Genomic DNA, 21,296 nt, shown 5'->3' with positions numbered 1-21,296 from the left:
CAAATTAGACACAGGCATTTTTGTCTTTAGTAGAGTATTTAATGAAACTTGCAGAGACACTTCTTGAAGTAGGTTTGCTTGGGCAGGGCATTGGAGTAAAAAAGCTTTCTTTCAATTGCTATGACTGTATCTTAACACGTGTAAAAAAAAATCCATAATCTGAAGTTACCATGACCTTTACAGGTTTTACGATAGCAATTTTTCTCTCACTTATGGGCAGTATACATATGTGGATACCTATAGGTAGATAGATTTACTTACAGTGACATTGTCTCACATGCCTAGTTTGCCTTGGAGACCCCAATCTTCCCATTCAGTAGGTGAAATGGCTTAAAGATTGCAGAAATGTAAGTTCATTTATATTCGTTTTGTATTTAGATTGCAGCTCTGGTTTACTATTGCCATGTTGTAGTATGTAGCAAGATTAATACCTTAGTGGAAGCCGTGATCACATGGGTTACCACTACAATAGATACCTGCACTGATGCCTGTGCACCAGCCAGATCACAGTGGCCAAGTGGGTAGTGCCATCAGCTAACAGGGGCTGGGCCCTGGAGGGTGCTGCTGTACCCAGCTACTCCTGTGGTCCAGTATCTCTTCCTCTCTCTCTCCTGCTTTGCAGCAGCAAAGACATGTTACTAAGACTAACCTCGTCTAAGCTTATTGCTCTCATTTTGGTTGAAATCTCATAGGTAGGAAATGATCACACTAACGAGCTGAGCTCTTCCCTTGGAGGAAGAGAGAGCTTCTAGCACAGAAGCAATAATGGCTTGCTCGGGAGATGCCTGGGGTGTGCACAGAGCATTCTCTGGCACCTCTCAGGAGGGAACCTGGGTGGAAGCGTGACAGCAGTGTGATATTGGGAACTTGATGGTCCTCAGTACCTGCTGCGTTTAGCCCGCAGGTAAACAGACTTCAGCCTTCAGGGCTGCTCCCAAGTACTGTTGCTCAAGGTTGTATGTTAAAATAGATTACTTCTTTGAGGTGTTTGCAAAGAACGTTTTAAATTTTATTTTCCGTATTCAGGCAGGTTTCTAAATACAAGTAGATCCCAGATATATCATATTTTAAAAAACAGCTACTCTTTTGTGTGTAGAAGTAAAGCCCTGCAAGTTCATCTCCACAATGAAGCTGCATTTTATCTTAACCTTGGTCACTGTTTAAATGAGAAATGTGGACTCTTGGCTTCCTGCCACTACAGAAGGTCCTAATTTTCTTTTTCTCAATCTTTCATTTTTTGTGTTACTGAAGCACTCCACTTGTGTAGATTGCAAGGAAAGTGCAAGATATAAACTAAACACAGCTGCATGATATTTACCTGCCCTGGCCCAATTACAAATAAGACTTATATGGCTTCAGTGACTTTGTCTAAAACGAATTGAAAGTACAGTATACCCTTCCTAAGGGGCATCCATGTATAATTAGTATGGTGTCATAACAGATACCGAAATTTACATTACAGTGTTTGGAGTTTAATCTTTATAATCAGTAGTGCCTGGCTTCTGATGAGACCTAGAACAAACAAGTGTGGCATCTACTTGAAATCTACTTGATTTTTTTTTTTATATCTTATCCTCTGAGAAATTTGGATTTATGTTGTATATGAGACACATCCCTGCTGCTTTCCTCACACTATTTTACTGAGGCAGTGTCCTGTTTGTGTCCTGAACATCTCTTCAGCAAAGATTGACAAATGGAGTAGGTCATTTGTTGGTCTGTCTTACTCGTTTCCTTTGTGCGTCTTCCCTCCATCCTTAATTGCAATTTGACTGAAGCAAAAATGTGAACTACATTTCCTTGAGGTAAGAGAAATGCTTTAATCTACTCGATAACTAAATCTCAAATGTCAAACATTATTTCTTTCGAAGAATAGGGCATAGTGATGAAATGGCATTTTCATTGCTGGGAATGTCTTAAATTTGGAAAAGCAGAAGGATACCTTCTCATTTTTTCTGTTTTCCTTCTCCCCCTCCCCTCCCTTTTTGAGGCAGGAAAACTGTACCTCATGTGTTAAATTACTTTAATGCAATTGTTATAAAGCTCCTTAGTACCATAAAATAGACTCATTTAGCACCAAGTTGTTTTGAGCTTTGCTAGATGTACCTATATTGTAGACAAAAATACAAAAACATCTGCAAAACTAACCTTTTTTCTCTGAGTTCATGTTTACCTTGAAAAACTTTTCAGTTTGCTTCATTTGGGTGAGCCAGTAAGAAAATGGAAAAAATCATTTGACCTTACAAGACTGACCTTACTTAGACCTGAAGACAAATAATGGATATAATTATTTGACAGCTCTCATTACCACTTTTCTTTCCCTCTGTAAAACCACATGCAATCCTACAGCCATCCCATTTTAGTACATTCTGTTTGGTCATTCTTCATCTTGTTTGCATAGTGAGTCATTAGATCTGTATGAAATGGGGAAAATAAAGACAACATTTAACTTCTCATCTTTATTTGAAGTGACAATCCCGAGTACAAAGTGTAGGCTTCAGCTGCAAAGACAGCCTGAAGGTTAGGGCTGCCTCTCATATTCAAAGTTTCAAATAGCTGCTGTGGTTTAAGACATTGCATTAGCAATATTAAGCTAATATTTTGGACTGTAAGCTGGAGCAGGAAGGGATGATGTGATAAACCTTTGCAGCTTTGTGTGCTAAATCCCTTCTCAACCCAAAATTCTGGGAGTCAAAGGCATTATTCCCAGTTCTCGTCATTCTTTCCTAAATCTAGGTCTAATTTGGGATTAAAAATTGTGCTTTAGTGAGTGCAGAAATGAAAGTTGTCTAATCTGGCCTTCAGTCATGATCATGGTATCTATTTTTAACAGAAAAAACATTGCACCAAGTCTCTGTTCCCTACTTTTAGGAGACTGAAGGCTTCTAAAATGTTTGTTAAATCACGGAATACTGTCACACTTTTAGAAACTTTCTGTCTTGATATCCCAGATCATTTAACGAATATTAATGAAGAATGCTTTAGTATCCCTGTCAGTTCGCTGAACAGGGACAAGTGGAAAGCTCAAGATCAAACAGCAGAATCAAGAGCAGGACTTGAGCGTTGTCTCTTGTGCTTTACCTGTCAGACCATTGTTGCATCTTAAAGTATTAGGGACTTTCATGGGAAACTGCTTTGTTGTTTGGGTTTTTTTCCTTGCCTCCGGAATATCTACTTCATGCTAAATTTACGTTACCAAAACTCATTTGAGTGTCAGAATGTGACTGTTATGTAAGACAAGACAATTTGCAACATATTCCACTGATGGCTACAAGAGGTGTTAGGCATTTTTGACATTTTTGAAGCAATTGTGTGAAAATTCTGCATAACTAGTATGTAAAGCAAGTGTAAAAAAAAAATACATTAGTAATAAGTACTCATTTTACCAAATAGTGAATTAACAGGTATTTGGTTTAGACCAGTGTAGGTTTTCTTAATGAAAATAAGGGCTTTTTCTGGCAAAGCACTGACTACATGCAGTGAATTGTACCAAATCTTCTTTGATGTTTGGTCACCAGCTCTGCTTTGAGGTGTAATGTTTTGGAATACTACAGATCTCCATCAACTGGACTGCTGTGAGTCTGTGTTATAATTAAAGGATTTGCTTATAAATTTTACTATGGGAGGTAAGTCAAATGTATTTTGAGTCATGTAAGCCACCTTTCAGCAGTGCAGCACAGTTAGAGCTTTCACTTTTTCTTTTTTTTTTAACAAATGTTTTTGTTGCAAGACAAAAGGCAAGGATAAAATATGGAATTTGAGTAAAGAGCATCTGTGAAAAGAATGGGTAAATGTGTCAGAGGGGAAAAAAACAGCTAGAAAGAAGGCCAATGCTGTTTGTTTACTGCTTTTGTTCTTTTAAATACTAAGCTTTTCCAGGGAGATTTAAAAGTAACAGATGTGGAGAGATATTTCCATTTATTAGAAGTTTAAAAACTTTTCTTAAATTGTGTGTTGCTTTTTGTACAGTGTCATGATAAAAGCATTAGGCAGTCCGTGGCATGCTTTATTGACCCTTTTGCAAACACCCTTGTTCCTCCAAAAGCAGTGAAGACATCTATTAAGAGACCAATAAAAAATGCCCTGTCGTGTTCAGCAAGCAGGAGTACATCTATTGAAAGCTTATGTGAACCATGTGCAAGACACTTTGCAGGGTCTTGCTACCAGTAGAGAGATTCATAGTTGCAAAGGATTTTAATTATGTAAAATAGAAGTTCTTGAACTACCTAACTTGAAACTTTAAAATGGTATTAAAAAATATTTCTGTGTGTTTCTGTGGATTATTTGTCCATTGAGAACTAGACTAAAGTTTGATGTAAGTGGTTCAGACAATTTGATCATTTTGTGCAACAGCAGATAGATGACTAAGAAAGAGCTGCCATGGTATGGAAAAAAATAAAATAAAGGCTCTCTTGAAAACTGTAGCTGAAGTTTTACATTGAAAAGGCCCTGACTCCTTCCTGGTTTTGCAAATGGTTGTGTGCACTTTTAATACACAGTTTTCGTTCATATTTTCCTTAATATGTTTTCAGCTGAACTGTATATAAGCGTCTTCTTTGGTGTGACGAATCAAACTGATTTATTTTAAGTGCCACTTTTGTACTGGGGATCCTTGTTACCACCACTAAGAGCTGCCCTTCCTGATGGTTGTGATTGCATATGTTGTCTTGCAAATTTCATTTTCTAAAAGTTTTTTGTTTCCCATTGCCTGAGATGATTGTTTCAAACCCAATTTAAATTATCGAAGTAGCTTAACATAAAAATCTCAGCTAGCCAATTTCTTTCTAACAGAACTGTAACCAGCCTTGCCATTAGTAAAATGTGAGCACCCTCAGCTGTTGTTAATTTCCTATTGGAAATGATGATCAGCAGAGCTGGATTGGGGTATTTTCCCTGTACTCCTATGCCAACATTATCCAAACTGTATCTAGAGTTGGCTGCTTTCTTCCAGGGATGGTGAGGAGTTCATCATTCTTAATCCAGTTTCTGCTACCCAGGTGGCGTCAGGGTTGATTATCATCTGGACCCACTTATTAGTGACAGAACTTGTCAATGAGGTCTGAGCATTGGCAATTACGACTAGAATTTGAGTTTAAATGGGCTTTATATGAAAGGTTGCTAGGAGTCTTGTGGGCCAGCTAGTGTCCACTTTTGAAACATCCACTGCTGACAAAACATAGCTTACAAGAAAGTGAAAACTTCTCTAAAAATAACAAGTGTTGTCATGATATCAGATTTCACAGACTTTGCAATCTAGAACTAGTTTCATTTTTCCCTTAATGTATTAAGATAGTGTTTAGATCCTGTCATACGTACCCTTTTAAGAACGCAGTGTGGTTGGTGGACATTATGTATGACATGAGAGTTAAGCTTGGGGAAAAAATGGCATTTGAATTGTTGGAAAACTTTGCTAAAGCAAGGTTGTGTCTGCCTCTGCCTTCTTTAGCAGCAAATGCTTTAGGAGTATGTGGTCATAAGGCATTCTGTGATTAAAATCAGCTATATTTTGGCATGCAAGCTCTTATGCTAAAGCATAGCCATATGGGCATAATGCCTTTTTACAACTGGCTTCATTCTGTAACCAAGAGATTCATGATACCTATGTTTTTAAGATTTCAATACCGTGTCTTTAAATACACCTCAGATTTTTGTCCTTTTTTTGTTAGATATCCATTTTAGATGCTTGAAGCTCCTACATAATGTTCATGCAATGGACAGTAACTTCTTGTACCATCATTTTCAATCCTCGGATGAAATTCAAACTTTTTGAAGAAGAATATATTTTTGTAACAAATTATAGAATTAATTTCCATGTAAATGTTGAGTTGCAATGACTGTTTTAACTTTTTCAGTTCCTGCAGTGGACATTTGTTAATGTCCACATTTTTGTTGCTACTCAAAGGCTCTAGCAAGGAATCATTTTCAACTTACAGGTCTTCTGAAAGATTTATTTAACTTCATAAATCATTTCAGGATACCATTCTAGAATATTTTTGCCTTGGTTAGATTTAAAACAAATAATTATAAAAATCACTGCCAATTTTCAGTATCATCCAGCAAATTTTAGTAAATACTGTTTTTTCACTGAGCAGATTGGTTGTTAAGTAAAAGATTGTGTTGCGTCTTCCAAGAGCTCCTGATTTTAAATTTAAAATAAATTGATCTATATCTGAGTGAGGGGAGGGGGGAAACAACTTGATATATAGGAAACTACTTGAACTAAATGCTCATTTTGACATTTTGCCAGTCCTGGGAATTTACACATGCTCTGGACTGAGTTAAGATATTAAAACAAATATACTACAGTAAGATGGAACACAAGGAAAGTTTAGGCTTGACTTTGTAAGTTATCATATGCATAACAGCAAACGTGGTTTCTCTGTTCCTCACTTTCCTTGTATAAGTTAATAGTATGTCTGAAAGCAAAGACATTTTGATACAGCTCTGTGTTACTTGGCATTGCAGAATTCTCCTACTTTTTCCATTAGTCTCAAATTATCCTCTCCCTTGTAACGCAGCACTTCTGGGTGATACCCATAAGGGAGGAAAATTAGAGCTGAACGGATGGATTCTATTTCATTTGTTACCGATTTCATGACAGATAATACCTTGCTAGAAAACTATAGGGTCACACAGAATTACTTCTTGCTCATTTCTGGGTAATTTAATTGACGTCACTTTGAGGGAAAAGGCATGTTATATAAGAGTCTTTTTTATATTACTCTTTTAAAGAATACCTTTCAGCTTAGTGTATGGTACAGATTTGGCTGAACTGAGAAACTGCAAACTTTTTAATGTTTATATGCTTGAGATTTTTTTTTCTTTAGCTTCTCATTACTGATTTTAGCTTTTTCGAAGCAAAACAAATGCGTCTTTTCTAGTTTTGTTTTTTGTTAGAGAGTACCTAAAGGTGTGACAATAACATGTGTATGTGAGAAAGATTACAAGTCGTGTCTAGCTTTGAAGATCCATTTGTAAAATAGTGGCATTATTAACACCATATGAGCCAAAAGGAGCTGCAGTTGAATTTGGGTTTGGGGGAAGGGACTGGGTTTGTGTTTATTAAAACGCTTTTTGGAATGTAATCCAAATCAGTATTTTGGATACAAAGGATTTTGAAAAGTGGTGAGCATCTCTGACCTTACAGTCAAGGTGATGAAGCTCACTAGAGGCATCACTGAGATCTCTGTCAGTCCCTCGGGGAAGTTAATACCTGACATTTCTGAATTACAGCTTTTTTCTTCTTTTGCCTTTTTTTTGTCCCCTGCTTTTTTAAATGCTTTCAGTCATTTCTCATCCTTAATATGGCAGTAGATGAGGTACAAGTCCTCCATCAGAGCCCTTCATTTTTTCCAGTGCAGTTCTACAAGGATTTTTAATACCTTTTGTAATTTTTTTTTTTCCTTGACTAAAAAGGAGAAATTGTAGGGACTTCTAAATTTTATTTGGGTTTGTTGGTTCTTGGTAACTGGCAAGGGGCTGAAGTGCAGATGTACTCTGGGTTGGGTTTGGGGGAGTGGGGTAGTCTTTTTTGCCTTTTTTAATTCCCAGTCCCTCAAGAGGAATATAGTCATTGATAATGTTCAGTGTAATGATATTCATTAAGAAAAAGATCTATGTTAGATCTGTTGACAGCTCCATGTATTTTGCATTGTTCTTTTTGAGCAGAAAATGGAAATGTTGTTTGTTGAAGAGGCCAGTATATTTATTCTGATACTTTTCTCTACTTATCCCCAAAAGAATGCCCTTCTTTATTTGGCACGATGGCACCCAGAGTTTTGTTACTCGCTGCATGTCGTGTTATCCTGTGCCATACTGTTAACTTGCGTGAGCTGACACAGCTGCAGTTCTGGTGTGTTCATGTTAGCCTTTGTTTCATTTTCAGGAGAACTGTCTTACAGATGATATCTGCATATCCACTTGGAAGGAGCAGGTTTTCCTGTCACATAGTGCCTTGCTGGCGAAGAGCTGCCAGGCTGCAATGGAGCTAGCAAAGCACAGCACTGAGATTCAGGATATGGCATTTCAGTATGGAAAACACATGTCTATGAGTCATAAGGTACACCTTTTCCTTTTGTTCTGGGATCTTAAACACAGAAAGACTTGTAAGATGTGTTTCTCTTGAGCTCTGTTGTATACTGCCACTATGCTGTAGGCTTTCGGCAGCAGGTCAGTGACATTGAAAGATTTGACTGCTGACTGGGATGAAGATGTTTGCAGAAATTGCTGGTATGAGCAGTGCTTATGAACTGGCAAAATCACACTCCTGGCAATGTAGCTTATTTAATTCAAGGCTCTATTAACATCTCTAACTGCATCTTTCTGTAGCAGCTTATGACTTTACCTTCTCTGTTCCTACATTCTTCCCAAAGCCACTGTCTCGGTAGCCGGAGTTGCAGGAGGAAGCGGAAGCATGTGTTCAGTCTCAGCTGCCACCATGCAGAGATTCATACTAAGAGGTTCAATTGTCTGCAGCAGCACATGAACTGAGGCTTGCGCTGCAGTGGCTCTAGGACTTGCATACATTTCCTGCCGAATAATCTGCTATGGAAGTAACTTCCAGAGGGGGTAGCTGGAGGATAAAGAGGGAGGTCACCAGATATGGACAGGAGCAGCCTACACCTCAGCAGCAGTACGAGGATTCTGACCTCCTTTAGAAGTCTTTCCATCCACAGCAACAGTTAGCCCAAAGGAAAACACACACTGTGTGGAACTTGGATGCTTGGCACTCTTATTTTGCCCTAAAGATCTGTTCCTACTGTATTGCACTACTTGCAAGTACAGATGTAGCTTGAGACGGGCAGACAGATTCAGCTGAGTTAGTTCAGACAGTTTCTCGTTCCTCCAGGAGAAGGAAGTGGTTTTATAAAGCACAGCTTTAATTCCACACAAATGCCACTATGTGGTATTACTAGATACAACTCTACCAGTAAATTGCTTCTAGTGCAGACTATAGCCTTAATATTTTGTGTATGTTTTAATGTTAATACAGTCACCATTGACATATAGTTGTGTATAAAGGATTGTATAGTTTACAGAGAAAGCTCCTAGCTGTGTAACTTTTCCTTTGTCAGAAGGAGGGTCACATTTCATCAGCTTCCTCAGTTACTGAAGAGTAGAATATATAACCCTTCACAGATTAAAACCTGATATTCTTTCCACTAAAGACTGGATCATTCTTTCCTTTGTATTTTGTCTGTTTCCTGCCACTCAACAGTCACCTCCTTGGCTGTGTCCCGTCGCTTGCCCAGCTCTGCAAGCTGTCCTTTACAAGTTTCTTTGCAGATTCTCTACATGCTTCTCTTTACAACAACTTCCCGCCACTGCACTGCTTACAGCATCTTCTTATCCCTCCCCCAAACTTGAAAAAGTGCAACCAAAGTACAAGTGTCAAAGCAGAAAGTGGCAAGTAGGCATAGAATCACGATATGGACCTTCATTTGTTGAGTGGGTGGATATGTAATAGACTGTTGCTGGGAATTGAAGGAAGATGTTCTTCTCTTTCAGCTACATTCAGACCTTCAGCCATTTGTTAAAGAAAGTTCTCCTGAAACTGTGGCCTTCAGTTTGAATTCTGCTCCTGCAGTCCTCCATCAGGAATTCCTTGGGAGGGAGGCATGGATTAAACAGATCAGAGAGGTAAATTAAATCATTGTTTAGAATTTCCTAGTTTTGGAGTTTGTATTTCTCTTCTTGTCTATACTTTCCATCTGCGAAGAAACTTAGAAACTAACATCACAAAAAACTTAGAAACTAAGAAGACAACATAGAGGTTACCTCTGCTCTCCAATACTTAACACCTCTCTCTTTCATGCTTTTAAGAGGGGGAAATCTAGGGACATGAAAGTCAAGCTCTGTGAAACTTCCGTGTGTTAGTGTAACAAGTGGATTCATATGCATGGAGCATATATGTCTGTTCCTCTGCACTACTTGTGCAAGCCCATGTCTTATCTTAAAGCTACTTTGACTGATGGCTTAAAGCTACTTTCACTGACGGCTTAAAGCAAAGAAGTTTGCATTACAGTTGGTTAAAGGTAGGCACGTATTTCCTTCTGCTAACTTGGCCCTAGGAGCAGTATTTCGGACTGGGGAGGGAGGAGGGTATCTGGGGAACTTTGGTTACTGACCACTACAAAATATTTCTGAGATCTTGAAGTGAAGCAAACCTTTTGTCATTTTGAAATTGAGGGCTGGTAGTTTATAATGTGTGATGAGGAATTTTGGAATTCTACAATCTCAACACAAGGCTCCTATGTGGGTGGAATGTAAATGAATTTGGATGATTGCAGTTGGAGAGTAATGGTATTACCACAACACAGTGTATAAAAGCTTTGAAACAATTTCCCATCTGCAGAATCTAGAGGAGGTTGTGGGACTCCAGGAGTGCCGTCTGTCTGCTTGTTAATTCTCATACCAAAACTGTGCATTATAGAAACAGTAAAGCAGTTCTCTCTGAAGGGGGTGGGGAAGTGACATGAACTATGCAAAAGTGTTTACTGACTACTACTTTAGCTCAATACATTTTGTACACCTTGTCCAGAAGCGTTTCTTGGCTTTTGTTGATTTAGAAAGGAAAATTACCTTTCATTAACTACAAGCTCTGAAGTCACATTCACTATGTGTCATTCCATGTAGGCCAGCCACCCAAACCAGAGACTTTCTTGTGTTGGCAGTACTCATAAGGGTATGCTCATAAGCAGCCATCTTGTGCAATATCATTTATATGGTTTAAATAAGCAAAGCATGCACAGTGCACTCAGTCCCTGGCAGGAAGAATTTTTCTTAGTAGCTGGGGCATATGGAAATCACATTATAGACCTTTAATTACTGCTAAGTAATCTGGCTTTCTCCTTTGATTGTTTTCCCATGTAAGCGTTCGTACAATGGATTAAAGGCAGCACCTTGCCTTAGCAGCTTTCTTCTCCTACAGGAAGGTTTTGGAGTTCAAGAAAGAGAGCCCCATTGCACCTAGTAACCTCCACAATGGTATACTGCTCTGAGAGCATGTGGCTGGAACTCAGTGCATGTTTTAAATGAAAGCAGTTTACAGAGAGCTCGTGAAGGATGCCTGAACTTCTGTGGAGGGCCCAGAATTTTAGTGATTGTCTCACCACCGCTCTTTTGTCAGAGGTCTGGATACAGTGGTTATTCCCAGGTTGGTCTTTGCACCTTTCTGCTGCTGAGCTGAAGATCTTGTCTTCAAGGTCCCTTCTCTCTTCATTTGGAAAGAGCAAAACACATCAGATATCCAGGTGTGGAAAGTTGCATAGACACTAGATATATGTGCTTTGAGAAGATTAGATTCTGATTTGGATGAAATTTAGAGACTGCCTTAAAAGGGACTTGGGATGTGTGTAGAGAGAAGCCTTGTCAAAGGAGGAAAAAGCATGTCTACGTATATGTGTGTGTATACATGGATATATACATATATCTAAATATATATGTATACACACACACATATAAATATATGTATACACACACACATACAGGAGTGAATGATCCATGAAGACCCAAGTCTTTCTTGTTCTTGCTGGCCTCACCACCAATACTCCCCACCTTTGTGCATTTAAAACTAAAATGCCCAGTGAACTGTTTGGTCAAGTGTCTATATTAAAAGGCGTATGGGTTAGAGTAGAGACCTAAAATGTTTTGGTTTTATTTTGGTTTATTTTTTTCTTAAGGGTTGTTTTTTTTTAACCAACAAACAAAACACCACACCAAACCACCCAGCCTTAAATGGTTCTCAGAAAACACTGTGGTAGACAGACAAATGCTTGAATGCTCTTCTTCAGACAGTGTGTTGTAATAGTTGCTGAATTCAGTCCCACTGAGCTTTTGGAAAGATCCATATTCTTAAAATTCAGCAAATAATTCAGGATTATGGGATGGAGGATTTCCTAGGGGTCAAAAGACAGAAGACTTGGTCACTTTTAGCCATTTATAGACACCATTTACTAGACAAGAGCAAAAATTCTCTGGCTTCAACAGGCATCTGACGTCTAAGCAGTGAGGTACAAAAGACCAAAGTTTGAGTGAAGAATTTAATGGAATCCCTCAAGTCTACAAGTCTAGAATCCATCCTAGCTCATAGCATTTGTAATTAAAAAAAGGGGTAAGTCAGAAACAAGAACTGTCACATCTAGGCCTATGTAAACCATGTGCCTTGCAGCATATTTTTCTGAGCATTCTCAAAAGAAGCAGGGCTGGAAGAAAAGCATTTATCAAATGCTTTATCAAGCATTTCTCAAGTATAGGATTTAAGACATGTAGAAGAGACCATCTCATCTGAGAAAGAAAAGTCAATCTTGGAAAACATCCTGAAAACCTGCTTCAAAAGCATTGTTAAACCTTGTGGTCTACTTATCTGATGCATTCTCAGTAATTTAATGGGGGATTTGGGGATCCTTTTTGGATCCTGGCAAGGTGAGTTGATTTCACACCACCTTATTTACTCATAAAGAATGTAATGGTATTACTGTCCCTCACTACTGGCACATGGTGATCTTTGATATTCAGGAAGAAGGCTGAGTTGAGTTGGCCGTTCATGTGTCTAATATGGTTAGTAAGCAGAATCTTTTCTTTGAGGGCCCCAAGTCCTGACATTCAGAGGCTGAGCTCCCAAACCAAGCAGTGAGGCCTAGAAAGTTATCTAAGTTTGGTAAGAGTGTATATCTTTTGCAAGACAGGCTTAATACCTTTAAGGAAGCTAAAGCAGGTGCAGAAGTCTGACGTAAAAGGGAAACAAAGTCTGTGTGTCTGAGGTTGGGATCAGGAAAAGTCAAAGATCCAAACTATTGAGAGGATAATTAAAAAAAAAGCAAAGGTGTAGCTGTAGTAAAGAAGGCTTAGGAAGCAGATTAGCTGAGGTTGCTGCTTGGAGAAGCACAACTGCCATTGACTTGAATTCTTGAGAGAATCACAGAATGGTTTGGGTTGGAAAGGACCTTAAGATCATTTAGTTCCAACCCCCCTGCCATGGGCAGGGACACCCCCCACTGGACCATGTCACCCAAGACTCCGTCCAGCCTGGCCTTGAACACCGCCACGGATGGAGCATTTACCATTTCTCTGGTATCTCTCCAGTGCCTCACCACCCTCACAGTAAAAAACTTCTTGTCGCTTGTATTGTGTATTAAATGTAAGAGACGGCATGCTGAGCACACCTTTCCCAATATTGCCAAGACTAACAAGCACTTTCCTCTAACAAGCTGGCAAATTCTCCACTGCAGTGTGAATCTGCATATAGGCATATATGTCATTTATTAAAGAACGTATCTGTGGTGTGTTCTGATATACAATATAACTTGATAGATATATTTTGAAGAAGCTGAAAGATCCAACCAGTACTAATAAAAGTTGGCAAATCAAGGAGATGAGAATACACAAATAAGGAAGCAGTAACTGGCAGTGATTTTACTACTCCCAAATGCTATCAGGCTGTTTTCTTAATATGCATTCCAGAAAAGCTGACTCTTAAGAAGCTTAAAGAGAGTAATAAAGAGGTTTCATGGATCAGTCTCCTTTCTCCTTCAGAGAAATCAGTTTTAATATTTACTGTTTTCCTTCCTGTTCTGCTTGCTCAGTCTCTCATTGGTTCTTTTCTCTGTTCTTCCTGCCTTACAAAAATGAATTAATTTTCCAAATCTGTGCCATCTCAGTAACATCTCTTCAGTGCTGTGCTTGCCATTGCAGGCCTCAGCTTTTCTCCTTATGCCAGCTCAACTGCTGCCCTTGGCTGCTCTCTGAAGTCCCCACAGAGGACATGGAGAAGTAGTAGTCCTAATCTACATCTTTTCAGGAGATGTGTTCTGGAAGAACTGAGGTTTGTGATCTTCCCTTGTGGAGGCTAGAGGAAAGAAATGGGTGATTTTTTTTCTCAATGTACCTTAAAAGAGAAGAGCTGGAGTTCGATGAGGTGATAATGATAAAGCAGGATGTGACCTAAGGAAGGGCTTCAGGCTGGTTAAGCAGGAAAGCTATGCATCTGACAGACCACTGCCAGTGGGTGAGGACAGACATCTCTTCTACAAAGAGAGGAAGCTGGACCACATACTTTTCTGCATCTGGGCAAGAAGAAATTTAGAATTTATTCATACTTCTTTCTGAATGTATTAGGAGTTACAGATTGTGTATCTGCTACCTAAATGAAGAGTAACACTGATACTTAAATACAATTCTAAACCAAAACTACTTCTAACCTAGGTCTAATAGCACTGATCCGGACATCCCCTTTGGACAGCTTTAGACTATTACCTGTGTGCAAATCACTGTGGATATATGGAGAGTACTCTCTTAAGAAAATAAATCCTGTTATTATTGATAAGAAGGATAGTTTATTTTGGAATCTCATGGGAGAAATTAATTAACGCCAACAGCAAGATTTCTTAAGACCAGAACATTTTGAATTCAACAGATGTTTAACCACAAGTCATGATAAAACCCTAAAAATTACTTTGAGTATCTGCAGATCTTGTCTGAAACAGAACCATGTTGTATAAGCTGGTAACATGTTTGGTTGTATTTTGGGGGTTTTTTTCTGTAGCAGACTCCTAAAGAAAGTCAGTTTAAAGTAGTAGGTCTTTTAATTGCATTCTTTATTCTTGCAGCTTTAGTCAGTAGTATGTAATGGCTTACATAAAATCTTTCTTTCTCTTTAAGGCACAAGGAAAAGGAAATATAATGGACTACAAGAAGGTTGGTAAATTGCATTTAAATCTCATTATTTGTAAAGCTTTTTTAAATATTTCAAGGGTATTCTTGACAGTTGAGAGCAACTTTCTAAAGTCAGTTTATGATTTGTGCGTGTGTATACAGAGGGAGAGAAAATGGCTTGTGCAATTTCTTGATTTTAAAAAGGCAGTAATAGTGGGCTGTACTGTAATTATCAAATGTAGCTATGTAATAATGATGCTTGCCATTATTTATCCCATTTACTTCCCCAAACTTGGTTTTGAAACTAAGCTTCTGATGAGTTTTCCTGTCTTCTTTTTCTGCAGTTATTTGTGGGTTAGCTCCCATCAGCTATCTATGTACTGATAGAGTATGCAGTTACTTAATCTCACCTTAATGCCATGCCATCTATTAAAAAATATACGTACACATGTTTTATAATAATCTGTGTTTCTTCCAGTTCCCATTATAACTTTTAGTTAAGTCACCACTGTATTTGCTACTGGGACTGCTGTATAGTAAAGGCAGGCCTGAACTAATTAACTTAAAGTAGCTGGGACACTGTAAGGCTCTTGAGAGCTGCAGGAGATGGCTCAGAAGGTTCCTAGTTAAATACTGGAGCACAGCATGCTTGTGGTGGAGACAGGTGACATTGTGTCCCCAGCTGACTCACTGAGCACAAACCTGACTTGTTTGGAGTCTTAAGTAGATTATGAGGATCCAGTCAGTTACCTCCAGCATCCGTGGAAAATAATATATTAATTATTGAGCCTCATGCGTGATATGATAATTGCTTCTTGAACCTGGGCCTGAAGTGTTACAGCTATCGCTGCTAGCATGGAAGGCTAACTCACAGGTACAGGTTAGGCTGCTCCTTTAATTACTCTATTAAGAAAATATGTAACTTGGATTGTTAAAAAGTCATCTTAGAACATAAAAAGGATCTCAGCCTTAGCTTGCTATTTAAAATCATTGTGCCTCTTTTTTTTTCTACAATAGAAGAAAACTGTTACAACTATGGCTTTCTAAATCACCATTGAAAACACTAAATTTCTTCTTCAAATATGTCTGAGACACTTCTGTGAATGTTTAAAATGGGCTACTTGCTTTCTTAAGTCCAGAATGGGTTTTTTCCTTTAAATTGCTACAACTGTGATCCACCCAGTGTCAATTCCATAATTAAAAAAGAAAGGGGGGTGTGGGGGGAAACATCTACATTTGCTTCACTGGATTAAATATTTGTCAGCATATTCTGTATTTTGACTGAAATAATTTCATTTTTTGGATCCATCCATGCAGCTTAAAAAAATATACTGTGCTTAGGCAACTTGGACACCTGAATAAAAGGAAAGGAAGAGGGAAAAGCCGTTCAAGTTCTGTATTTTGAGCAACTGACTTCAGCCATAAAGCATGTGATTTTACTGGCTTTGGCTAATGATCTCTTACACAAGCACAGATGATATGAGTTTAGTAATGATGGTGAAAAATTCTCCATGCTTTTTGTGAGCTCAAAAAAAAAAAGAAAAAAAATTCCACTTTGTTTTTTGCAGAAATCACTTTCAAAAATATGATGTTAAGTCCCTCTCTTCTATCTTTCTTCGTTTAAAAGAAGTCATCATTAGTTACATCCATGCTAAATGAACCCAGTAACCTGTAGTTCACCCTGGCATAGTAGCTGGACCAGTACGTGCCAATTAGAAGGCATGTTGTACAGTACAAATTACTATTTCTTTTTCACCCTTTGCTATGTTGTCTTTATTTCTGCATCACTAGAATCAGTGTTTTGCACATTGCTCAGTCTTTTCTTCTTAGTATCAAGGACCCCTCTCATCTTTCTGTTCAGTTGCTAGACTTACTTTAATGTTCCTAATCAAATCTGGGGGCTTGTTTCTCATTGAGTCTCCAAAATATCTCCTCTTTCATTTTGTAAAAGCAAAGGTCACCAAATCTACCTGTAGAAATTCTGAAAATGTGCATTATTTTTGTACTTCTGATTTTTATTATGAACTTCAGTGTGCCACTTAGTTGAGATAAAAATGTTGTTCCTTTAGTTGAATTCAAAATATATGTATACAGAAATTGTTAACTGTTTAGCCTGTTTAAGAATATTCTACTGTATTTGCTATGGCTTTCCATTACAATAATGAAGGAAGGTAAATTTGAGAAACTGAGATCCACCCATTTAACTTGCCTCCTTAAAAGGCAAAGGTCTTACTTTCTTTCAGTTATGAGACTGCTCCAGAATTTTGAATTGTTCTTTTGATGTAAGTTATATTGAAATGGTATCCCTGTTTTTTTCACAGACAAAAAGATACCTAGATGGTACTAGTAAATTTAGTGAGGGCTCTGACGCATATGTAGAAGTGAAATGCTTTCTATTCATTTAATTAGGTCTGAAACTGTCATGTCAATAAGGTCACTATATTCTGCAAAAATCTTTTAGTCCTTTTTTCTCCCAGCTTTTCTCAAATCCTCTTATCAGAAGGACTTTGGTATCAGAAAAGGCTTATTTTAAGGTCTATGATTCTGAATATTTTTTCTCACATTAGTATCTGAATGTTTCACTCTTCCTTCCCTCTCCTCCTCCTCCCTCCCCTCCCCCACCCCCCCATCACACCACATCCACACAAATCATTGATGCACCATTGTGGTGTTTGAAAGCCTTTACCAGAGATGAAAAAGTAGGTTCAGCTCTGTTTTAGTGGTATTTCTCAGATGACAAAAGAGAAAGTACCAGTATATGGCAGGGACAGAATTCATGTATGTCATTGAAAGAGACAGTAACTTTCCTGTTGCCCTCATTTGTTTATGTTATTTTGGCAAAAATCTCAGACTTTTAAAATCAGAAAGCTTTTATGCATTTTACATCTACTTTGCATGCAAGATAAGCTGTGTAATTCCAAAACAATAAATTGACATTCTCAATTTAATTGTTACTATTTTATAATATTGATTAAAAACTCTCCACTGAAGTAAAGGTCTTAATGGTGCTTGGCATTATACGTACCTGTTAAATGAGTGTAGCAAAGGCACAACTAGTAGCAGAAATGAGTAAGCTGGGAATAATGCTTGTTTTCTGGACAAGGCTCTAGAAGAATTATAAGGCTAAATAAAGAAATAAATCCTGTGTTTTGCAGTCAATGAATAAGCTACTGCAAGGATTTGTTGTTTTTCTAAATGAATATTCAGAAAGGATGCATTAAGTCAAGTGAAAGAGGACATAGCAAAACTTTATTTTTATGGTAGCCCTGTCCATTTGCTCTGCTGGCTCTTACAGAGGCCTTTCACACAAACTGGCATGGGTAATATGGTGCATCAGCATAGTATGCTGTTACACACTTCGGTTTGTATATTGAAACACTGTGCATGACAGCAGCTTTTGTACGTTTTGTACTTGGAAATAGCATGAGTCAAGAAGTGGTAGATCCAGCCATTCGTATGCTGCATGGCGCTAATGTCTTCACTTCCCATATGGTAGGAAAGAGAAAAAGAAGAAAGGTCACATCTGGAAACAAGGAGGTTTCTCAGTGACACCCTACTGTCATGCAACTAATAGCAGTGACACAGTGCCATCCAGTTGTGTTAGCAAGAGTCGCATGGCTTCCCTTTCCCAGCTCAGCATTGACCACCACAGTGCATTCATCCTGCTGCAGTGCTACCAGCAAAGCAGGTTTACAGTTACAGGTGGAAATTACAGTAGTCATATGGTTATGTTTGTTTAAATTCCAGATAATCCTCATGAGATGTGTCATGGGACTGTAGGCCAAAGGGTCTTTTGCTCCTGAAATGCAACAAGAGCTAAAAACAGAGGGTTGTTGTTTGTGGATGCTTATGACCTGTGGTGGTTTTCCATGAAAATTTGTCTCATTTGTTTTGGAGCAACCACTGCTATTTGTTCCTTTTGTTACATATATTAAAAACAAACTATCAAAGAGAATAGTCAGAGATTTACTGAATATAGGGGGGTTGATGTGTTAAGAAATTACCAAATCATCCAAAACCATTCAGAAGAAGCAGTTTTCTCCTTTGTTGGAATTAACAGCATCTGCATTATCAAGGTGAACATCCAGTACCAAAAATCAGCTGCAACTTAATGAGTGAGAATTTTCCATGGCTTTTTTGGGGGTGAGAATCCAGCACAGCTTTTGTTTCATTAAAGCAAATCATCACATCTTTTACTATAAGTACCAAGCAAATTGTTTGTGTATACTAAGATGACAGTTAACAATCACTCTTTGCCTTAATGAGATTTAATTAATCCTTTTTGGTAAAAAGTCATCACTTAAGTACCACTGTTTAGATTTAAAAGCTAGTGGGCCTCAGTGGGCCTTGTTAAGTTCACTATGAAAGACATGGAAAGGCATAAGGAGGAGCAGTTGGTGTTTCTTCTAAAATATTAAAGGGTTTGTACAATCAGTCATTGTCTTGGGACGACTTACAATTTTTTGGCAACGTGTATCCCAAGAACTGCGTAACGGCTGGAGTAGCAGTGCTCTGTGTAAGCAGCCCATCTTTCCTCAGCTATTGGGAGTGACTCTCTCCAGATTTGGTCTCTTTCTGGGTAGGGTGTTTCTTAGTTTGAAATAAAAGGGCATTTTTCTGTTTGTTAGATGAATAAGGAAAATAAATCCTACTCTGCTAATGGAAGTTTCTGGAGGGTGTTTGTGCCCTTTAAAGATGTATTTCTTTACCTTTTGTATGGAAACAGATTGTAAAAAAATATTGGATAAATAGTGCTTATTATGCTGCATATAGCCAACAGAGATTTAGGGAAAAAAGTAATTATCATTTGACATTATGAAGTGATGTAATTAAATGATTGTCCAGCACATTTTGAGAAGGAAGAGCATAACCCTCTGTCCAACCACAAAAACTGTAAGAATGGATGCTGAGACATTCCAAGGTACTTATAAAACAAAGGAAAAAAATGACAAATTGATCTACTAGCTCTGAAACGTTGTTGGTACCTTTTCAAGGTAACATTTCAGCAGTCTAAAACATCAGTGCTTATTGAGCACGATGTTCCCACAAAGCAGAAAACAAATTTAGAAAAGCCAGTGCAGAGCACTGCAAACTGAGCATTATTCAGTCACTCGGCCACAGGTCAATTTATATTTTGTGTCTGGGTGTTTCTTTTTGTTTCAGTGAGTACTGTGCACTTCAGAAATGTAGAATGCTTTAGCTCACTTCAAGATCAGAGAGAATGCATGATGCTCAAAGATTTCAGTATATAACAAATTTATCTGGTTAGGATCATTCTTCTAAAACAACAGTAGAATATCTGAAGTTACTTGTTGATATCTTGTCACTAAAATAGTCCTAAATTTCATCATTGGGGGGGCAGAATTTCAGTGTTCTTATTCTCCCTTTACGCATAAAGTCTAATACATCCAAAATATTCACATGTATTACCCCCCCCCCCCCCCCCCCCCTTTCAGATAGCTTTACCTATAGAATTATCTGAAAGGGATCTTCTTTCCCTTGGCTGTGAAATAAGGTAGAAATATTTCAGCAGAGAAGATTTGAAGTTAGTTGTCCTTGTACTTGAACACCTGCTTAGTTTTCGTCTTCTTAAATTCTTCAGTCTCCAAAATTCAAGCAGACTCTAGTTTGCTTCTCTGACCTCTTGCTGCTCTCAGAGAAGCCATTCTGTCCAACAGCAATCCAGAACAGTTGGTCTGAAAGGCAAATACTTCTGTTTTATGGATGATGAATTTTCTCTTTGCCTTTTTAAAACAAAGGGACTGGGAAACAGTACTTTGAATATTCACAGAATCACAAAATAGTTTAAGTTGCAAGAGACCTTTGGGGGATGTTTGGTCCAAACTCTCGCTCAAAGCTGAGACAGAATGGGTTTGCTCAGTTGAATTTTGGACAGATTTCACAGCCAACCTGAGCAACCTGTTCCAGTGCTTGACCTCTCTCTGGGTGGAAAAGAATTTTCTTATTTCCTTGGCTATAATCACATTTCCCATGCTGTAACCTGTGTCTATTGCCTCTCATCCCTTCCACATACATGTCTGAGTCCAGTTCAGACTTCTTGCTCAGGAGCTGCAGCAATAGCAGCCTTCTCTTCCTGAGCTGAACTGAGTAATTCCCAGCATTTCTGTGCTTCCTGCAGTATGCAGCATCATTCACTTTCACTTTTATTTTCACTGCCCAAAATTGGGCACAGAACTCCAGACATGGTCCCACAAGCAGTAATTGCTTGCTGAATGTGCTTGTTAATGCAGCCCAAGAAGTGGCTGATGACCTTTGCTGCAAGGACACACTGCTTCAAGAAAGAAAGTGTGTGTGTAGATAACTAACTGTGAAGGAAAAAGAGTGTGGTTGAAACACCAGAAGAACAGGATGTGGACCTCTTGGCCTGTTGGTCATTGATTAAAATCTACTTAAATGTTGTCAAATCTGCTAAAAGCAACTGCTGTTGGATGACCATTTAGTACCATACGTGAAACTACCAGCTGGTTTTGAGATTCACCATTTTATTACTCTTTGTATATTTGTAATAAATCAGTACAATTTAAAAGCTATGTAGATCCTATCAATGTAGTTAATCCAAATGTAGACTCCCTTACGAATGTGCCATATATACTTAATAAAAAAACCCCAAACTAGTGCCACAAAGT

General features: G+C 38.3%; 1 protein-coding gene across 1 annotated transcript in view; it reads left to right on the top strand.

Moving 5' to 3' along the window:
• Window positions 1–21,296, top strand: part of PDSS2 (prenyl (decaprenyl) diphosphate synthase, subunit 2) — a gene marked incomplete at its 5' end in the record, with an annotated part of 67,105 nt that overhangs the window by 41,355 nt on the left and 4,454 nt on the right. Inside the window, 3 exons of the mRNA XM_010013438.1 lie at window positions 7,886–8,056; window positions 9,505–9,636; window positions 14,656–14,691. Of these exons, the coding sequence (XP_010011740.1) occupies window positions 7,886–8,056; window positions 9,505–9,636; window positions 14,656–14,691 (339 nt within the window). The remainder of the gene's footprint in view (window positions 1–7,885; window positions 8,057–9,504; window positions 9,637–14,655; window positions 14,692–21,296) is intronic.

Source organism: Nestor notabilis, unplaced genomic scaffold, assembly GCF_000696875.1.
Source record: "Nestor notabilis isolate BGI_N333 unplaced genomic scaffold, ASM69687v1 scaffold18804, whole genome shotgun sequence".
In the NCBI taxonomy this organism is placed as follows: Eukaryota; Metazoa; Chordata; class Aves; order Psittaciformes; family Psittacidae; genus Nestor; species Nestor notabilis.
The sequence above is the reverse complement of the archived record's forward strand: the minus strand, read 5'-3'. Positions and strand labels throughout refer to the sequence as shown.